General features: G+C 41.4%; 1 protein-coding gene across 1 annotated transcript in view; it reads left to right on the forward strand.

Annotated features, from left to right (window-relative positions):
• The window catches only part of LOC144678744 (cullin-1), a 129588-nt gene that overhangs the window by 56543 nt on the left and 53819 nt on the right, over positions 1 to 19226 (forward strand). Inside the window, exons 4-5 of the mRNA XM_078538607.1 lie at positions 8211 to 8378; positions 13774 to 13824. Coding sequence (XP_078394733.1) covers positions 8211 to 8378; positions 13774 to 13824 — 219 coding nt within the window. The remainder of the gene's footprint in view (positions 1 to 8210; positions 8379 to 13773; positions 13825 to 19226) is intronic.

Raw genomic sequence — 19226 nt, forward strand, 5'->3', positions numbered from 1 at the left:
AAACAAACAAAACGATTTAGCTCAATGATCTGAAGTGTGGAGACAGAGAAGGGGAGCAGGGATCAGTGGTGAAAAGAACAAAAAGGAAGGTCTGATAGGTTGCAAGGTGGTGGTGATCTGCCCAAGGGTAGGTCCTCTGCTCATTTCTGTCTTGCAGTCCTGTGCTTTCCTCATCAGTTGCTGGTAAGAACCTCCCATTTTCAACTTCATTGAGCAATATGACTTGCATAAAGAATACATGAGATGGTTTCCCATTGCCTTCCTCATGTGTGCTTAAAGGAAACACAAGTCCTCTTCCTGAAGGATATTCCACCTATAAGCAGCTGTTGACCCTTGAGGTTCGAGCTCTTCTGCCATTGCCATCGCAAATTCTCTGGCTCTACTATTAGCCATAGCTTGTAACCGTCAGCATAGGAACCTTGCCTGGGCGACTTACTACCCTAAGGGCTGCAGTGAACATGAACCCAAGAAATAGGAGCAGGAGTAGACCCTATGGCCTATCGAGCCTATTCTGTCATTCAATACAATCATGGCTAAACTTGGCTTCAACTCCACTTGCCTGCCCACTCTCCATACCTCTTGGATCCCCGTGACCCAAAATTTGTTTATTCGAGCCTTAAGTATATTCAACGATGGAGCATCCACAACCCTCTGGGGCAGAGAATTTGTAAGATTGTGAACCCTTTGGATAAAATAATTTCTCCTTACCTCAGCCCTAAATGACCGACCCCTTACCCTGAGACTGTGCCTCTTTTAATTTCCCTGACCAGCGGTGACAATCTCTCAGCATTCACCCTCTCAAGCCCCTTCAGAATCCTGTATGTTCAATGAGGTTGCTCTCGCTCTTCTAAACTCCAGAGAATATAAGCCCAATTTACTCATCTTCTGATCCTAGGACAATCCCCTATTCACCCTGGGTACCAATTTAGTGAACCTTTGCTGTACCACCTCCTTCCTCAGTGATTAAATGGGAAAAGGAGATGATAATAGGACAAGTAAAGAAACAAAAGGTGAATCTAGAGAAGGTGGAAATGATAATTGCAAAATCATTACCAACAACAGCTGTTGGAAAAAATGGAAGCATTGGTTATGACCTGAAATTCTTGAACTCACTATTGAGTCCAAAAGTCTGTAAAGTGACTGGTTGAAAGATGAACTGTTGTTCCTTGGGCTTCTTGGGGAAGCTACAATGTCTGTACGCCCAAGATCCTCCTCAAGCATATTATGATAACTACTTGTTCTCTTTCACTGAAACTTCGATCACGAATGTGAAGTAAAGGTATGTCAAAAATCAGCAAAAGTACCCTCTGCCCAGGCAACCAAAAAAAAAATCACCAGGAAGCTCCTAGTCGTCCTCCCACAGTTATTTTTGAGAGTCTTGTATTTTGTCATTGGCCTGTTAAATACAGAGGCATTTTAGCACACTTATGTCAAAATGCAAAATAGTGATGCATGAAGTTCCCCTTCAATTCCAGGCCCACAAATTCTAATTTTTAAACTTTATGGGAGCAATTCAAAGGGAAGTTTTTTTCATGTTCACATTCACAGGCTGCAGTAAGAAGCATTGTAACCGAACATGGATGTCCAGGTGAAACTTTCTTTTGGTGTTACTTTGCAGCTAATATTTGAGATAAAAGATCTTGCTTTTTTTTCTCACATTGGTTCTTAAAAGGATTTTCAAGGGTGGTTCTGGAAATGAGTGATTACAACTGTTGGGAAAGGTAGAACAGAGTTAGGCTTTTTTTTCAGGTAAAGAGAAGACTTCGAGTTACCTTTAACAGCGGTCTCTAAAATTATGAAAGGGGAGGATAAGCAGATGTGGAACAATTTTTCAGCTATAGGAGAATCAAAAACTAGAGGCCATCAATACAAGATAGTTACTAATAAATCCAGTGGGGAAATGAGGGGAAATTTCTTTACTTGGAAGATTAGTATGTGGAACTTACTACCACAAGAAGTGGTTGAGGTAAACAGTTTAGATGGTTTCAAAAGGAGACTAGATGTGCACACGAAAAAAAAAGGAATAGAAAGATATGTTGAAAGGCTGAAATGAAGTAGATGGAATGGAGAAGACTTATGTTTATTGTAAACACAGCACAGACCACAATTGGGTTGAATAGCATGTTTCTGTGCTGTATATTTTGTATAGTTCTTGGAATGTGGCCAACACTGGCAAACAGTGCTTAGTGTCCATTCAAGTTTGTTTAGAAGCTTTTGGGAGCCAACCATAGAGTATGGGACTAGAGTTGCATACACCCAGACCAGATAGAGGTGGCGAATCCTTGCCCTGAAGGATGAACTAGTTTGGTTTTTATGACAATCCAGCAGCTTTTATGTAATTTTATCTAGTCCCAGGTCACAAATTACCCAGACTTATCGAATGCAATTTCACAACTTGCCATGATGAGATTGAACTCTTGATTTCTGGGTTGAGAGTCAACCGCCTTAACCACTGTGTAACCATATCCATACTTTTAATTTGCAGCATCTCAATGCAGAATAACAAGCCAGATTTTCTTGAAGGAGTTACTATGCATTAAATCCCTTGACAATTAAATAACTAGGTTATCCAGTTGTGGATTTAACTTTTTCATTGTTTCTTGTGCTTATCTTTTTCTTGGGTGTGCTCAGCTTGATCCCATTCAAAGCTATAAAAAGAACTCCTCCATCCTAACCATGCAATTTGTGATTTAAGGTAAACTCAAAAATCTTAACTTATCTTTTCTTTATCAGATGTTGATAGCCATCATCTCCTACTTTTATTTAAAACTTGTCAGCTCTATTCTGGGCAAACTGACCTATTTCTAGAAATGGAGGAACAGTCCTTAGTAGTGCAGAACTTGAGTATCACTGAAAAAGTGGCAAAAGCTGTTGTGTCAATGAAAAATGTTGTCAAAACTTTTCATCTTGCACTCATGATGACAGACGCAAGAATGCAAAATTTCAACAGTTTATACTGCATGAGAAAAGGGGTGCTGATTAATTGGCAAATAGGCCCGATTGCCATGGCAAATGCACCAGGGAACTACGGTCGCCCATGCTTTTGTTTATTCGAAAAAGGTGTAATCTTGTAAATAGGGCACGAGCCATTTGCTCGTGGTACAAACTTGATGTCGAAATAGAACGCATCAAAGCTCTCCTGTGGGATGATGGCTAACCTGGTCAGATCGTTACTCGCTGTGTATTGCATATACTCACGATTGGCCCATGGTTACCATTTTCAGACCTGGGGCACGATTTTTCACTTGGCGTGTGGGTGTGCGCCCGACACAACCAGGTGTGAAATAAAGCGCATTGACTTCGGTCGAGCGTGCCAACGTCAATGCGCGCATTCGTCATAGTTAGGTCAGCGGGCGCTGACACATAAAAGGCCCGTTAAGGCCATTAAGTTAACAATTATGCTGAATTTTTCACTGCCCGTTCAACCTAATGTGTGACGGGCAGGCGAAAAGACCTGCAGGCTTTTGCATTTTTTAGGGAACCTCATCCACAAGCAGGATGAGGTTTCCTAAAGCAAATAAAAATAAAATAAAAAATTTTACACTTGAACTGAAAACATGTTCCTGCTCATATGACAGAGTCACATGAGGAGACATGTTTTATGACATTTTGATTTTGTTCATTTTTTTCAAACAGCTCTTCATCTCCCTGAGGCAACACCGTGCCTTGGAGATTGAAGCGCTCTTTTGTGCGCATGCGTGAAGTTCGCGCTAGGCCCGCTCGCCCTCCTCCCCCCGCCTGCACAGGCAGCGCTGCTGCTTGCGTTCCACGCTGGCCCACATAAAATTGCCGTGCGCTGCCAATCGTAGTCGGTGGTCGGCTTTCCGACCACCCCCGTTAAGGAAAAAGTTCTGCCTCTGAAATGTGCCCAATTTACCTCAAATTACCCTGGAAAGGCAAAATATCTCAAAAACTTTAGCAGCAGATGAAGCGAGTTGGTTCACTATGTAATGACAATGCAACTGTTGTTTTCCACTAACAGGATGCTGCTGTCAAGCCAAAAAAATGTTCTGCCTATCACATGCATAATATGGTATATGAATTTCAGTGGTGGTGCAATGCCAGGTACGTTGGTTGTATATCCAACGACTGGCGGATCGCATCAAACAGCACGTCGCTTCAGCTGACCGCACTCAACCAACCCAATTTTGCAAAACATAATGTGAAATGTTAGATGTGGCTCTGCGATTGGACAACACTTACTGAACAATCCAGAATCCAGAGTCATCTAAGAATTACAGTAACAACCAAATTAAGATTATCAGTTGGGCTCGCAATGCAGCTCACTGTCGCTTGCTGGACATATTTTTTTTTTTATTCGTTCATGACATGTGGGTGTTGCTGGCTAGACCAATATTTATTTCCCTTGCTCAGAGGGCATATAAGAGTCAACCAGATTGCTGTGGGTCTGGAATCACATGTAGGCCAGACCAGGTAACGAAGGCAGGTTTCCTTCCCTAAAGGGCATTAGTGAACTAGATGGGTTTTTACGACAATTGACATTGGTTTCATGGTCACCATTAGACTTTTAATTCCAGATTTTAATTGAATTCAAATTCCACCATATGCCATTGTGGGATTTGAACTTGGGACCCAGACCATTACCCTGGGCCTCTAGATTACCAGTCCAATGACAGTACCACTACACCACTAAAGGAATATGTCCAGATATTGCATCTTTTTTGAATAAACAAAAGCTTCCTGGTGTATTTGCCATGGCAATGTCTTGACAATCAGAGCTTGCCAGTCAGTCAGCACCTTTTTTCTCATGCAGTATAGATTGTTGTTCCCTTTGAAATTTGGCATTCTTGCGTCTGTTGTGAGTGTGCAAGATGAAAAGCTTTGACCACATGTCCCTTTTTTTCCAGCAATACTTAAATGGAAGAGCACTCCTTAAATGTTGTGCAGTCTGATTATTGGAAGAGGTTATTTAAGAAGAAAAAAAACTTAAACGTACCCCATCTTTATTTGCAAGGCTAATGAATAATATACTCTCTGGTCTTTTGTAAGATATAATTAGGCTATTCTGACTTAAAGTAATTTGTTCTGTTTGTACTCATCCAGGACCCGCAGGAAGGAATTCATATATATTTAGTACCTTTCAAATAATGTAAGACTACAAATCGCTTCACAGCCAGTGAAATTTAAAGTGTAGTCTCTGCTGTTGGTAAAGCAGACATGGCAGAAATGTGCACGCAGCAAGATCTTACAGGCAACAAACGAGATAAAGTGACCACTTATTCATTCTTTTTAGGAATAAAAATTTAGGGATAAATCTTGACCATGATGCCATAAAAACTCTTCGCTCCTTGAATAGTACTGTGGGATCTTTTCCATGCACTGGAGAGGCAAACGGGCTCTCAGGTTAATATCTGACAATACTGCATCAGAAGCCAGCCTAGATGTGCTTGAGTCTTGGTTTGAACCCATGACCATCTGCATGGGGTGATAATGCTTAAGCTGAAATTTAGTGCCAAAGCAAAATACTGCAGATACTGGAAATAAAACCAGAAAATGCTGGCAATACTCAGTAGGGGAGGCAGCATTTGGGAAAGAAAACCATTAACATTTGACGTTGATAACTTTTCCCAGTTCTGATGAAAGGCTGGAAATTGTTGAACTCAGTGTTGGGTCCCGAAGGCTGCAAAGTGCCTAATCAAATATGAGGTGTTGTTCCTTGAGTGCATTTGGTGCATTGCCTTGCATTGAAATTATGGCTAAATCAGCCATTTTGAAGAGATGGCATAAAGTCAGTCTGAATAGCAGAGAAAATCCTTCAATCCACTTGAAATGGGTGATAACGGATGAGCCAAGAGCCACCTCCTAAAAGCTATGTTAAATGTTGACCATTTGGTATGTCTTCTCACTTTCATGACCATTTTAAATTTGCTAACACCCTTGTCACTGACTCTCAGAAGAAACAATCTTTCTCTATTCATCTTATCAGAGCAGTTTCCCTCTCATGAACCCTTTTTATCCATCTCTGCTCCAGTTTAAATAGACTTGAGATTAGGGTTGCCAAGCCTCCAGGATTTATGAGGAGTCTCCAGGAATTGAAGATCAATCTCCAGGGCACCGCTGTGTGCAATCCTGGATCCTGGAGAAAAATCATCGGGCATTAATAAAGGATTGTTGTTTTTTTTATTTTCTTTGAGTGTTCCTCTTTAGCAGATTTTTAAAAAGGCTGTTTGGCTGAGAGGCTTCATCCAATTGGGGAATGAGTCTTTTTGCTTTCCAATTGGCGTAGGAAGGCAGTACCTCACAAGGATGAATATGTTGGCTGACTAATGGCATGCGTGTGGGGGCAGGTCATGTGATGATACCTGAAGGAGTGCATTTAATCACAGTTGATAACCCTACTCGAGATACTGGGACTATCTCATCCCAAGCATCATCCTTCAATGCCTTTGATGTCCCAACTGATATTTTGATGTTTTTATCCTGCATTGTTAGCCCTAATTTTATAAATGTTATTGGATATTTCATTAGTTTAAATGCCTGTATTTGCACTTCCAGGAATTATGTACTTGGACTTCTAAGTTCAACATACACTAAGAAGTGTCGTTCCATTAAGTGTATGTTGCATTCCTTGTCTTTGCTGTCAAGATATATTACTCACTCTTAAATCCATGTCAAGTTGCATCTGCAACCTGTTGACATATTCCACTACCTACTTCCTCAATATATCAAGAGTAAAATTGGACCCAGCACTGGCTTAATGAAAAGTGTGCTGCAGACTGCTTTGATAGAGGGGAAGGATCAAGCAACCAAGAGGACTAGGAATCAAAAGTATCCTGAGCTTCCAGTTCACCTTTGAGATGAAACGGGTATCCAGTTGGGCTTGTTCAAGTGGATATTAAAAATTAAAGAAGCAGGGAGTTCCGGTGTCCTGGCCACCATTACTTCCTCAATCATTATATTACTGGCAGACAATGCCTACAGCATTCACCACTGTAATAGACTGCATACTTCAAAAGTAATTAATTGTGTGAAATTCTTAAAGATAATATGAATTTAAAGGGGCTATATAAATGCAAATAAAATTTAGTGCAAAAGACAGGTACAAAGTTTTGAACTGCAGTAATTTACATAAATCTTAAATAACCTGCCAATTTTGAAATAAAAATAAGTGTTAGAAAATCTCAGCAGGTCTGGCAGCTTCTGTAGAGAGAAGAATAAAGTTAAGGTTTTGAGTCCAATATGACTCCTCTTGAACACATCAAGCCATATTGGACTTGAAATGTTAACTCGGTTTCTCTTTTCACAAATGCTGCCAAAACTGCCGCGTTTTTCCAGCGCTTTTTGTTTTTATTTCCGATCCCTAGCATCTGCAGTATTTTGTTTTTATTATTATGACAATTTTGAAATGTGGAAAGAGCCATGTTTATTCAATCTCAGAAATTAAAAATAAGCTTGTCAAAGACAAACTTTGCTGTGAAAGGAATGAAAAGATGCGGCACCATCTCACCTGTGGTGACCTTCTCTTTGGTTAGCACCTTGACCTTGGCTTAACTGTGAACTTGCAGTGCTTTTAGTTTTCTACACAAGAATATTGACTCTCACTGCTTGGCATAAAGGTCATGCAATAGTATTCAATATTCCTGGAGCATTTCCAAAGGTATGATATCCTTGTTGCAAGATTGACATCTTGTGATGAGTTATTGAATAGAGTAAACGTCCTCACAATTATTTATATTTGCATCTTATTGCAAAGTCTGTGGGGGCCTTAGGAAAATGTTCTTAGCCTCAGCCCTGATCTTTTACATCAATGACCAAAACTACGCTCTTTGCTAACACTACCTCCACCTGGTCGCTGTACTTCTGTACCTGTGTTTATTCTATATCATTATCTATGTGCATGGATAATGATGAAAAACATTATATTTCAATCAATACTTCTAAAATGAAGTTTCGGATCGTTTTTTCATTGAGTGTTAGAAAAGGTGCAACAGGTATTTCAGATGGAATAAGTGGTTGTCATTGTTTTTTCCTGCTATAATGTAGTTTATTAATTTTTAAAAAATTATCTACTGAGTAAGGTGACAGACATGTAGTTTTCTGTGGGATGTAGCAATGTGGTCTAACTAATTTAATTATTAAATAAAAAGAAAAATCTCTTTTTTCTTGGGTCAGTTTGGTAAGTTTTCCCTGTACTCCGATTCATGTGGCAGGCTATTTACAAAAGAGAAAATATTGTTTTTTTCATATAGGATGGTGAAGATTTGATGGATGAGAGTGTATTGAAGTTTTATACCCAGCAGTGGGAAGATTACAGGTTTTCTAGTAAGGTATTGAATGGAATCTGCGCCTACCTCAATCGACACTGGGTCCGCCGTGAATGTGATGAAGGACGTAAAGGAATTTATGAAATATATTCGGTAAGAAACCATTCTTGTTTCATTTTCAGTGCATTTATTATTGCTGAACAGGTTGTATTCTTTTTGCCTATTGTCATAGGTCTTGTTGGAACCATTAAATTATCTTTAATTTTAAACTAAGTGGTTGTAATATTTTAATGGCACTGCTGCTGTAGATAGTGTTGAGCCTGATGTTACGTCACCTGTTGGGAGACTTCTGAACATTGAGAGAATGTGCTATAGTCCTTCAGAAATCCAAAAGTGCCGTTTACCCATGTTTATATTAAACTTTTCCCAAATTACCCTGAAAGCTCTCCAATGAGCATAAACTTTATTACACCAGGAAACAAAAATCTGTGATGTCCCTAAAGTTAGTTTTCTGCTTCAAACTACTACAAGGCCTTCACACCAGCCCTTCCTAATGTGCACAGGTTTAAATAGTTATTCTGCTTTGAGAATCAGAGCACTGAGATTGTATTTCGCCAGTTTTGCAATGCCTCTTAGCAGCACAAATAGGTATACGTGTAATTCTTGGCTGAAGTAAAATACTGGAATTACAATAAACAAGCCAGCCTTTGCAGAAATTTAGCCCCACCAGTAAACTTAATGAGTTTTGAATGAGGTAGTGCCACCCAACAGTTGGTATAGGTGCCAGAACCAGCAGGAACAAACCTCACCCAATGTTAAAGGAAGCCACTGAATACATAGGTGGCAATTCGCAGTTTTTTTTTTAAACAACAGAACTCTGCTCCCAACCAAACCCTTCCCCATAGAGTTAACATTTCGAGTCCATATGATTCTTCAGAGCTCTGAAGAGGAGTCATAAGGACTCAATGTTAATTCTGTTTCTCTCTTCACAGATGCTGCTGAGTTTTTCCAGCATTTCCTGTTTTTATTTGATTTCCAGCATCCGCAGTATTTTGCTTTTACCATCCTCGTAGAGTAGTAAAAACAAAACAAACCAAACAAAATAGTACGTAGTAGTGAATTGGAACCCCCTCACAGCTACCGAACATGGTGCAATGGTACCCTTTCCCAACATAGTGCTATTTTCTTGCCCCACCACCCACTAAATAGGATAATATAGCTTGTCCCTTGAAATCTAGGCCTTCTCCCATTGTGGATTACCTCTGCCCTTCCCCCTCCCCTGCCAATGAGAATTTTTTGGTGTTGTTTCATGCCACCAACAATTCCCCTTCCACCTACTTGATTGAAGTACTGTATTTAGTACTGAGTCCATGTCAGCAACACCGCCAATAATTAAGGAAAAGTACACTTGGCTTTGTTAAACTAGAAACATCAGAAGAATTTGAAGGTTATGGATATGAAAATATACTGTTCTTCATATATTTTAGAAGTGCTAAGTATTTAAACCCCCAGTTGTATATTTTGACATAACTATAGAGCAGGTAGACTAAAGAAGTAATTCTTCAAACTTAATGGCATACATGCATGTATTTCCCTGGTGCAGAATTGAGTGAGATTGATATTTAGTCATTGTGGCAAGATCCCTGCCCATTGACTTGAGTTTTCTAGGAATCCCCTGGCATAAACAGGAAGTTCGCACTTGAAATGGGTGCGAACATTTAAGTGATCTGTTATTGCACAAGAGTTGTCATAATGTCTCCTGTGTAATTTCTGTGGATTTCCCCCATTTGGATGCCTGACAACTGGGGCTTGGGGATGTTGGCCTTACATGGCACATTGCAAAATCTGTAAAGAGGCTGCCAACATCCCAGCAACACCTTCAGATGGGTACGTTTTAAATTGTAATGGGGCCAGCAAAGAGGAACAGTGGAATGGGAGCCTGTCTGGCTATTTATTGTCTGTTTGTGCCTCAGTCATGTAAAGCTAAATTGGCATAGAATGTGATAATCAGAATAGTGAAAACAAAATAGATACATGTATAAGGTACAACAATAAATGCTGAGACAGAGATGTCTTGTAGCAAGCATATGGAAGAAGATTCATGCACATGAGACAGCACTGGATTGCAAATGGTATGACCTCACTTTTACTGTTGCAGAATGTAGTGGTTTTGATTTTCTATGCTGATGCTCATTCTGAAATTATTGAGCAGTATGTTTTACCACAGAGTTCTTGCAAATTGATGAAGTACACTTAATGGGTGGCAAGTACAAGTGAAATGTAATGTGGAACGTGAATGTATAGTCTTGGGTTAACCCATGAGCTGCTTCAGTTCTGGAGTAATGGGCAGTCTGCAAATTTTAGTTTTGCATCTATCTTCCTCCTGTTACTCAGAAGAATTTTTTAATCCAAATTTGAAGTAGAATCTTCATTTGTTACAATCACCCGGTGTCATCACAGTGAATGTGCCTGATGTACTTGTACATTTTCTTCCAGTGAAAACATGTGGGGTCAACTGATGACCCTTTTGAAAGTAATATGGGTGAGATTGTCCTAATGCCACTAATCAATTTAGATCCAAACTACATAAGGTATATACCTAAAGAACTTCCAAGTAACAAAGAGGAGACTTAAACTTTTTTTCGTTCTTTCACGGGATGTGGGTGTTGCTGGCTAAGCTAGCATTTGTTGCCCATCCCTAATTGCCTTGAGAAGGTGGCGGTGAGCCACTGCCTTGAACTGCTGCAGTCCATGTGGTATAGGTAACCCACAGCATTGTTAGGAAGGGAGTTCCAGGATTTTTGGCCCAGCGACAGTGAAAGAAGGGCGATACAGTCCTAAGTCAGGATGGTATGTGGCTTGGAAGGGAACTTGCAAAGTGGTGATGTTCCCATATGTCACTTTCCCTTGTCCTTCTAGGTGGTAGAGGTCACAGGTATGGAAGGTGCTCTTGTAGGAGCCTTGGTGAGTTGTTGTAGTGCATCTTGTAGATGATGCGTGCTGCTCACACTGTGCGGTGGTGGTGGAGGGAATGAATGTTGAAGGTGGTGGATCGGGGTGCCAATCAAGCAGGCCACTTTGTCCTGAATGGTGTCGAACTTCTTGAGTGTTGTTGGAGCTGCACCCCTCCAGGAAAGTGGAGAGTATTCCATCACACTCCTGACTTGTGTCTTGTTGATGGTGGATAGGCTTTGGAGAGTCATAAGTTATTCACTGCAGAATTCCCAGCCTATGACCCACTCTTGTAGCTACAGTGTTTATATGGTTGGTCCAGTTCAGTTCTGGTTAATGGTAACCTCTAGGATGCTGATAGTGGGGGATTCAGCGATGGTAATGCCATTGAATGTCATGAGGAGATGGTTGGATTCTCTTCCATAAAAGCAAAATACTGTGGATGCTGGGATATGACATAAAACAGAAAATGCTGGAAAATCCCAGCAGGCCTGGCGGCATCTGTGGAGAGAAAAAAACTGAGTTAACGTTTCGAGTCTATATGACTCTCTTCATTGGCCACTTCCTGGCACTTGTGTGGTGTGAATGTTACTTGCCGCTTCTCAGCCCAAATCTGAATGTTATCTTCCTGCATCTGGGCAGGGACTGCTTCAGTATCTGAGGTGTTTGTGAATGGTGCTGAACATTGTGCAATCATCATCGAACATCCCCACCTCTGACCTTTTTATAATGGAGGAAAGATCATTGATGAAACAACTGAAGATGGTTGGGCCTAGAGCACTGCACTGAGAAACTCTTGCAGTAATGTCCTGGGACGGAGCTGATTGACCTCCAGCAATCACAATCACCTTCCTTTGTGCTAGGTATGACTCCAACTAGTGGAGAGTTTTTCTTCAATTCCCTTTGACTCCAGTTTTGCTGGGATTCCTTGATGTCACACTGGGTCAAATGCTGCCTTGATGTCAAGGGCAGTCACTCTCACCTCACCTTACCTCACCTCTGGAGTTCAGCTCTTTTGTCCATGTTTCAAACAAGGCTGTAATGCGGTCAGGAGCTGAGTGGCCGTGGTGGAACCAAAACTGAACATCAGTGAGCAGGTTATTGCTAAGTAAGTGCTGCTTGATAGCATTGTCGACGATCCCTTCCATCACTTTGGTGATTGAGAGTGGACTGATGGGGCTTTAATTGCCTGTGTTGGATTTGCAACTTTCCACAATAAGTAGATGTCAGTGTTGTAGCCATACTAGTACAGGTTGGCTAGGGACACAGCTGGTTCTGGAGCCCTAGTACTATTGCTGGAATGTTGTCAGGGTCTAAAGCCTTTGCAGTATCCAGTGCCTTCAACCATTTCTTGATATTGCGTATAGTGAATTGTATTGGCTGAAGACTCATCTTTGATGCTGGGGACCTCCAGAGGACACCGAGATGGATCATCTACTTGGCACTTCTGGCTGAAGATGGTTGCAAATGCTTCAGCCTTGTCTTTTGCACTGATGTGCTGGGCTCCGCCATCATTGAAGATGGGGATATTTGTGAAATGGCCTCTTCCAGTTAGTCGTTTAGTTGTCCGCCACCGTTCGCGACTGGATGTAGCAGGACTTTAGAGCTTAGATCTGATCAGTTAGTTGTGGGATCGCTTAACTCTGCCTGCCGCATGCTATTTGTGCTGTTTGGCACGCAAGTAGTCCTGTGTTGTAGCTTCACCAGTTTGACACCTCATTTTTAGGTATGCTCCTCACATGCCCTTCTGCCCTCTTCATTGAAACAGTCTTCATTATTATATTAATTTTTCATAAAATTTTACATCACACAGGAGGCCAATTGGCTTATTGTACCTGTATAGTACTTATTCCGTTAACAGGGATTTCCCCTTAAGCCTCTAAAGATTTCATTTTTCAAATATCTTTTAGAAGCCAGTGTGCTTCTACTCTTTCTGGTAGGCATTCCATGTCATCATAATCCTCTCCATTTAAAAAAAACTTCTGTCCTCATCTTTGTTCTTGTGCTAATTTTTGAATGTTCTCTAGTTACGAACTTACAACCAATGGAAACAAAGGAATTCTAACAAATTTTGAACACCATATGACTTAAACTTGCTTTGATCCAATGATCTATTGAAAATTGATCCAATGAAAAGAATCAATCGTCATAACTTAAATCTTATTTTTTGTTTATTCATTCATGGGATGTGACCTTTCAGAGCTCTGAAGAAAGGCCATACAGACTCAATGTTAACTCTGTTCCTCTCTCCACAAATGCTGCCAGACCGCCTGAGTTTTTCCAGCATTTTCTGTTTTTGTCTCTGGAATACTAATCTAGTGACAGCAACACTATGCCACTGCCTCCCCCATATTATAGTGAATCGCTTCTGAAGCCTAGTTTCAATTTTCAGTATCTCAAGACTTCAATTTGTTTTCAAGGTTTTTAAAAAATTTTTAGATTGTTCAGGAAAATCTTTTGTCTTCAAAGAATATTAAATAGATCATTGTTTCCTATTTTTGGACATTTTCAGATATACCATTTGGTGACAGTGATTGATTACAAGCTCTTTATTTGTCAGCAACATTTACTTCAAACCTTTTTTTAATCCTTACAGCTTGCTTTGGTGACATGGCGGGATTGCTTATTTAGACCGTTAAATAAACAGGCAAGTATTTTCCCATAGCTTTTTTTTAAAAAAAACATTGTGCAATGATTTAAAATTCACCATTTCGTCAATAAGCTTTTTGTCAAAGTATGCCTGAAATGTAAATTTATTTCAAAATTTAAAATGAGACTGTACAATTGTTTCTGTTTAACACTGATTCCTCAGCACTTTTGCAACCATAAAAGTCTTTATTGTAACACTGTTTTTGCTGTAAAATTGCTAAACCTTCACTTATGAGATGAGCATTTTGAAAACACTGAATAGAAGTAGGCCATTTGACTCCTCAAGCCTGTCCTACCATCCAGCAATGACATGGCTGATCTGTGACTTAACTCCATATATTCATTCTGCCTCAAATCCCTCATTACATTAGAATAACAAAAATCTATCAATCTCAGATTTAAAATTAACAATTGATCTAGCATCAGTTATCAATTGTGGAATTGTTCCAAACTTCTATCACCCTCTGTGTGTAGAAGTATTTCCTAATTTCAGTCCTGTAAAGCCTGACTCTAATCTTTAGATTTACCCTCTGGCCCTAGACACTCCAACCTGTGGAAATAGTTTCCCTATCTGCTCCCCTTAATATCTTGAAAATTTCAATCAAATTACCCTTTGTAACCTTGTAATTTCAGAATACAACTCTAGTTTGTGTTATTGCTCCTCTTAATTTAACCTTTGGAGTCCAAATGAATGCAGCACTCCCTCCAAGGCCAGTTTCTCCTCCCTGAGGTGTGGTACCCACTGCCCAGGACTGCTCATAGTACTTCAGGTGTGGTCTAAGCAGGTCATTATATAACTGAAGCATGTCTTCTAACTGTTTGTATTCTCACCCTCCAGTGTTCCATTAGCCTTTTTGATTATTTTCTATCTTTTCACTGCATTTTAATAATCTACGTATATGGTCCTCTTAAATCTCTTTGAACTTCCATTACTTATAACATTTTGCCAGTTAGAAAGTACTCTGTTCTATCCTTTTAAGTCCAAAGTGGATGACCGCACATTTATCTACATTAGGCAAAACTGTGGCAAATAGATTCAAATCACTGAATCAATAGGCTAATTTTTTTCTGTATGTGTTTCTTCTGCAAAAAAGAAAAGAGTTAACAAAGTTGGTCCCATAGAAAGTGAGTCTGGGGAATTAATAATGGAAAGTAAGGAGATGGCAGATGAATTTAACAGGTATTTTGCATCGGTCTTCACTATAGAGGATACAGTTAACATTCCAGAAATAGCTGTAAATCAGGAAATGGAAGAGAGGGAGGAACTCGGGAAAATTACAATCACCAGAGAAGTGGTATTGAGCAAATTGTTGGAGCTGCGTTCTGACAAATCCCTGGATCTTGATGGACTTCATGCTAGGGTCTTGCAAAAAGTGGCTAGTGAAGTAGTTGATGCGTTGGTTTTAATTTTCCAAAATTCCCTAGATTTGGGGAAGGTTCCATTAGATTGGAAAATAGCAAATGTAACTCCTTCATTCAAAAAGGGTGGGAGACACAAAGCAGGGAACTACAGGCCAGTTAGCTTGACATCTGTCATAGGAAATAGAAGCTATTATTAAAGATGTTATAGCAGGGCACTTTAAAAAGTTCAGGGCAATCAGGCAGGGCCAACATGATTTTGTGAAAGGGAAAGCATGTTTAACCAATTTATTGCAGTTATTTGAAGGAGTCACATGTACTGTGGATAAAGGGGACCTGGTGGGTGTACTGTACTTAGATTTCCAGAAGGCAATTGATAAAGTACCACATCAAAGGTTATTGCGGAAAATAAAAGTTCATGGTGTAGGGTGTAACATATTGGTTAGCTAACAGGAAACGGGGGTAGCCGTAAATGAGTATTTTTCTGGTTGGCGGGATGTAACGAGTGGTGTGCCACAGGGATCAGTGGGGCCTCAACTTTTTACAATTTATATGAATGACTTGGATGAAGGGACAAATGGTTTGGTTGCTAAATTTGCTGACAACACAAAGTTAAGTAGGAGAGTAAGTTGTGGAGAGGACATAAGGAGGCTACAAAGTGACATAGGTTAAGTGAGTGGTCAAAGATCTGGCAAATGGAGTATAATGTGGGGAAAATGTGAAATTGTCCATTTTGGCAAAAAGAATTAAAAAGAAGCTCATTATCTAAATGGTGAGAGATTGCAGAGCTCTGAGATTCCGAGGGATCTGGGTGTCCTGGTGCATGAATCACAAAAGGCTAGTATGCAGGTACAGCAAGTAATTAGGAAAGCTAATGGAATGTTATCATTTATTGCGAGGGGAATTGAATACAAAAGTAGGGAGGTTATGCTTCAGTTATACAGGGCACTAGTGAGACCACATTTGGAGTTCTGTGTACAGTATTGATCTCTTTAATTAAAGAAAGATCTAAATGTGTTAGAAGCAGTTCAGAGAAGGTTTACCACACTAATACCTGGAATGGGTGGGTTGTCTTATGAGGAAAAGGTGGGCAGATTAGGCTTGTATCCACTAGAGTTTAGAAGAGTAAGAGTAGAAACATGGAAAATGGGAGCAAAAGTAAGTCATTTGGCCCTTTTGCTCCACCATTCAATATGATCATGGCTAATCCTTTAACTCAATGCCATACTCTCGCTCTCTCCCCATACCCCTTGACACCTTTAGAGTCTAGAATTCTATCTACTTCTTTCTTAAATATATTTAGTGACTTGTCCTCCGCAGCCTTCTGTGGTAGATACTTCCACAGGTTCACCACCCTCTGAGTGAAGATGTTTCTCCTCATCTCAGTCCTAAAATGGCTTACCCTGTATTCTGAGATTGTGACCCCTTGTTCTAGAAACCCCAGCCAGAGGAAACGTCATCCCTGCATCCAGTCTGACCAGCCCTGTCAAAATTGTATACATTTCAATGAGATCCCCAGTCATTCTTCTAAACTCCAGTGATTACAGGCCTAGTCGGCCCAATCTCTCCTCATATGACAATTCTGCTATTCCAGGAATCAGCCTGGTGAAAATTCGCTGCTCTCCTCTATGGCAAGTATATTCTTTCTTAGGTAAGGAGACTAAAACTGCACCCAGTACTCCAGGTGTGGTTTCACCAAGGCCCTGTACGGCTGCTTCAATAAGTCTTATCAAACTTATCGAAACCTTTAAGGTCCTATGGGATTTTGGTGGAGAGGATGTTTTCCCATGTAGGAGAACCTAGAACTAGGGGGTCATGGTTTAAAAATAAGGAGTTGCTTATTTAGGACAGAGTTGAGAATTTTTTTTCTCTGAGGGCTGAGAGTCATTGGAACTCTTCCTCAAAAGGCAGTGGAAGCAGGGTCTTTGAATATTTTAAAGGCAGAGCTAGATATATTTTTAATTAACAAGGGGGTGAAAGGTTATTTGGGGTAGATGGGAGGTTACAATCAGAGCAGCTATGATTTTATTGAATGGCGGGGCCAAGTAGCCTACTCCTGCTCCTAGTTCGTATATTCATAGGTGCTGCAGGTTGGAAATGCACCAGAACCACTTTACATAAGACAGGTTCTTAATTGGCTGCCTCCATGTTCGCCATCAAATTAAGAATGGCAGGCGGGCCAGGGAGTGGGAGGCCATGTAGGAGGGTTTGCAGCAGTGTCTGGACAGCAGACCCATTGGGAGAGGTGAGCGCTTGTGGAGAAAAGGAAGACCTAGGGGATGTCCCAAAATTGAGGTTGTGAGAAAGATGACAAAGTACTGTAAGAAGTCTTAGGGTGGAGGGTTGAGCCTCCAGAAGAGTGTCTGTGGCTACTCCTGGACTCCTGTGAGAACTGCCGCTCCTTGATGCTGCCAATTAATTCAGCCACCCATGGCCTGGTGAAGTCCCAGTGACAGACTGTCCCTGAACCATTGCCGATAGGCCTGCGCGACAGAAGGAAAGTTAGGGGAAAATGCCCTTAATTAGCTTCATTGTTTGCCCATTTCTGTGGAGGAGGCCCTTCCTGTTGACAGGCACTGGGCTCACCTGCTGGCGCCTTGATGGCCATATGTGTGCAGCCTATTGCATCCTGGACGTGGGGGAAGCCAGCAATGGCCGCGAAGCCTCTGGCTCACTGTGTCTGGCTTGCCTGGTCCCAACGGAAGTAGATGAAGGTCAATGCGTGCCTGAACAGAGTGTCTGTAACCTGCTCGACACAAGTGTGGGCAGCTGATTGGGAGACACTGCAAAGATCACCCATGGGCTCCTGGAAGGAGCCAGATGCATAGAAGTTGAGGGCAATTGTGACCTTCAGAGCCACTGGCATGGGGTGTCCGCCCACACAGCGGAGATATCAGGCCCTATCATCTGACACATATAGCTGACTGTCTCCCTTGAGAGACGGAGCCTCCTTTAGCACTGCACCTCAGACATATTGAGGTAGCTGCTTCGCTGCCTGTAGACCCTGGCAGCAGGATAGTGGCGTCTTCTGCGACTCCTTCCACCTTGGACTACCTCTTGGCCCTGCACCCCTTGTGCCTGTGCCTGTCCACCCAAAGGTGGCTCCCCTGGAGGCTGAATGTGCACTCCTGGCCTCCTCCCCCTTCTAGCCCTCCCTTTCTCCTCAGAGGAGCTGCCTCCAGAAATTCAGCTCCCATTCCCAGACTAACGGAAGGCTCCCTGAAACCTGTAGGCCCAGAAAAGATTACTCACTGCAGAGTGCTGACCTGAGGTTCAGAGTCCAGGAAAAGCAGCTGGTATGCGTTTTGAAGTATTGTGTGTTACAGGCAAGTTTCAAAAGCTTTCAAAAATAAATACTTGACTGTGCACACTCGCAACCCCAGCGAACCCTCTTATCCCGCCCGTGGATGAGGTTAATATAAATGTGTCCTGCCCATTGCGCCCGTGCGCCAACCTGAAGATTGCACGGGCGCCGAAAAATCGGCGTTGATTGGTGAGTCAAGGACCTTAAGTGGCCCGTTAATTAATGGCAGGTGCGGGCTGGACATCATCGTGCGCCCGCTCAGCGAAATATCGCGATGGCGCGCGGTGACATCGGGACACTCGCCCGACATCACCGCACATCATTTTATGCGTGGACGTGCGGGGCCCGCCCCCGCACGCCAACGAGAAAATTCTGCCCATGGAGTTTTCCAACCTGAAGGAGTGGTTCCTAAATCTAGAGAATTGTGCAGGATTATAGTTAGGCCACCTGCAATGTTTTCACCAACTTTTAAAACCCTGGGATGGAAACTATTTGGTCTTGGAGATGTTTTGCTCTTTAATGCCATTATGTAGTTCATTACTGTTATTTGATTTCTGTTAATTTTGGTGATTACCTACCCTGATTCAATATTAGTTTGAGGATTTTAATTCAGTTAATAAAATAAATCTGGAATTGAAAGCTAACCTCAGACCTTGAGAAACTAGTATCGATTGTTTACTAATGGCCTTTAGGGAAGGAAATTTGCTGTCTTTACCTGGTTTTGCCTACATGTGACT

Source organism: Cetorhinus maximus, chromosome 3, assembly GCF_964194155.1.
Source record: "Cetorhinus maximus chromosome 3, sCetMax3.hap1.1, whole genome shotgun sequence".
Classification (NCBI taxonomy): Eukaryota; Metazoa; Chordata; class Chondrichthyes; order Lamniformes; family Cetorhinidae; genus Cetorhinus; species Cetorhinus maximus.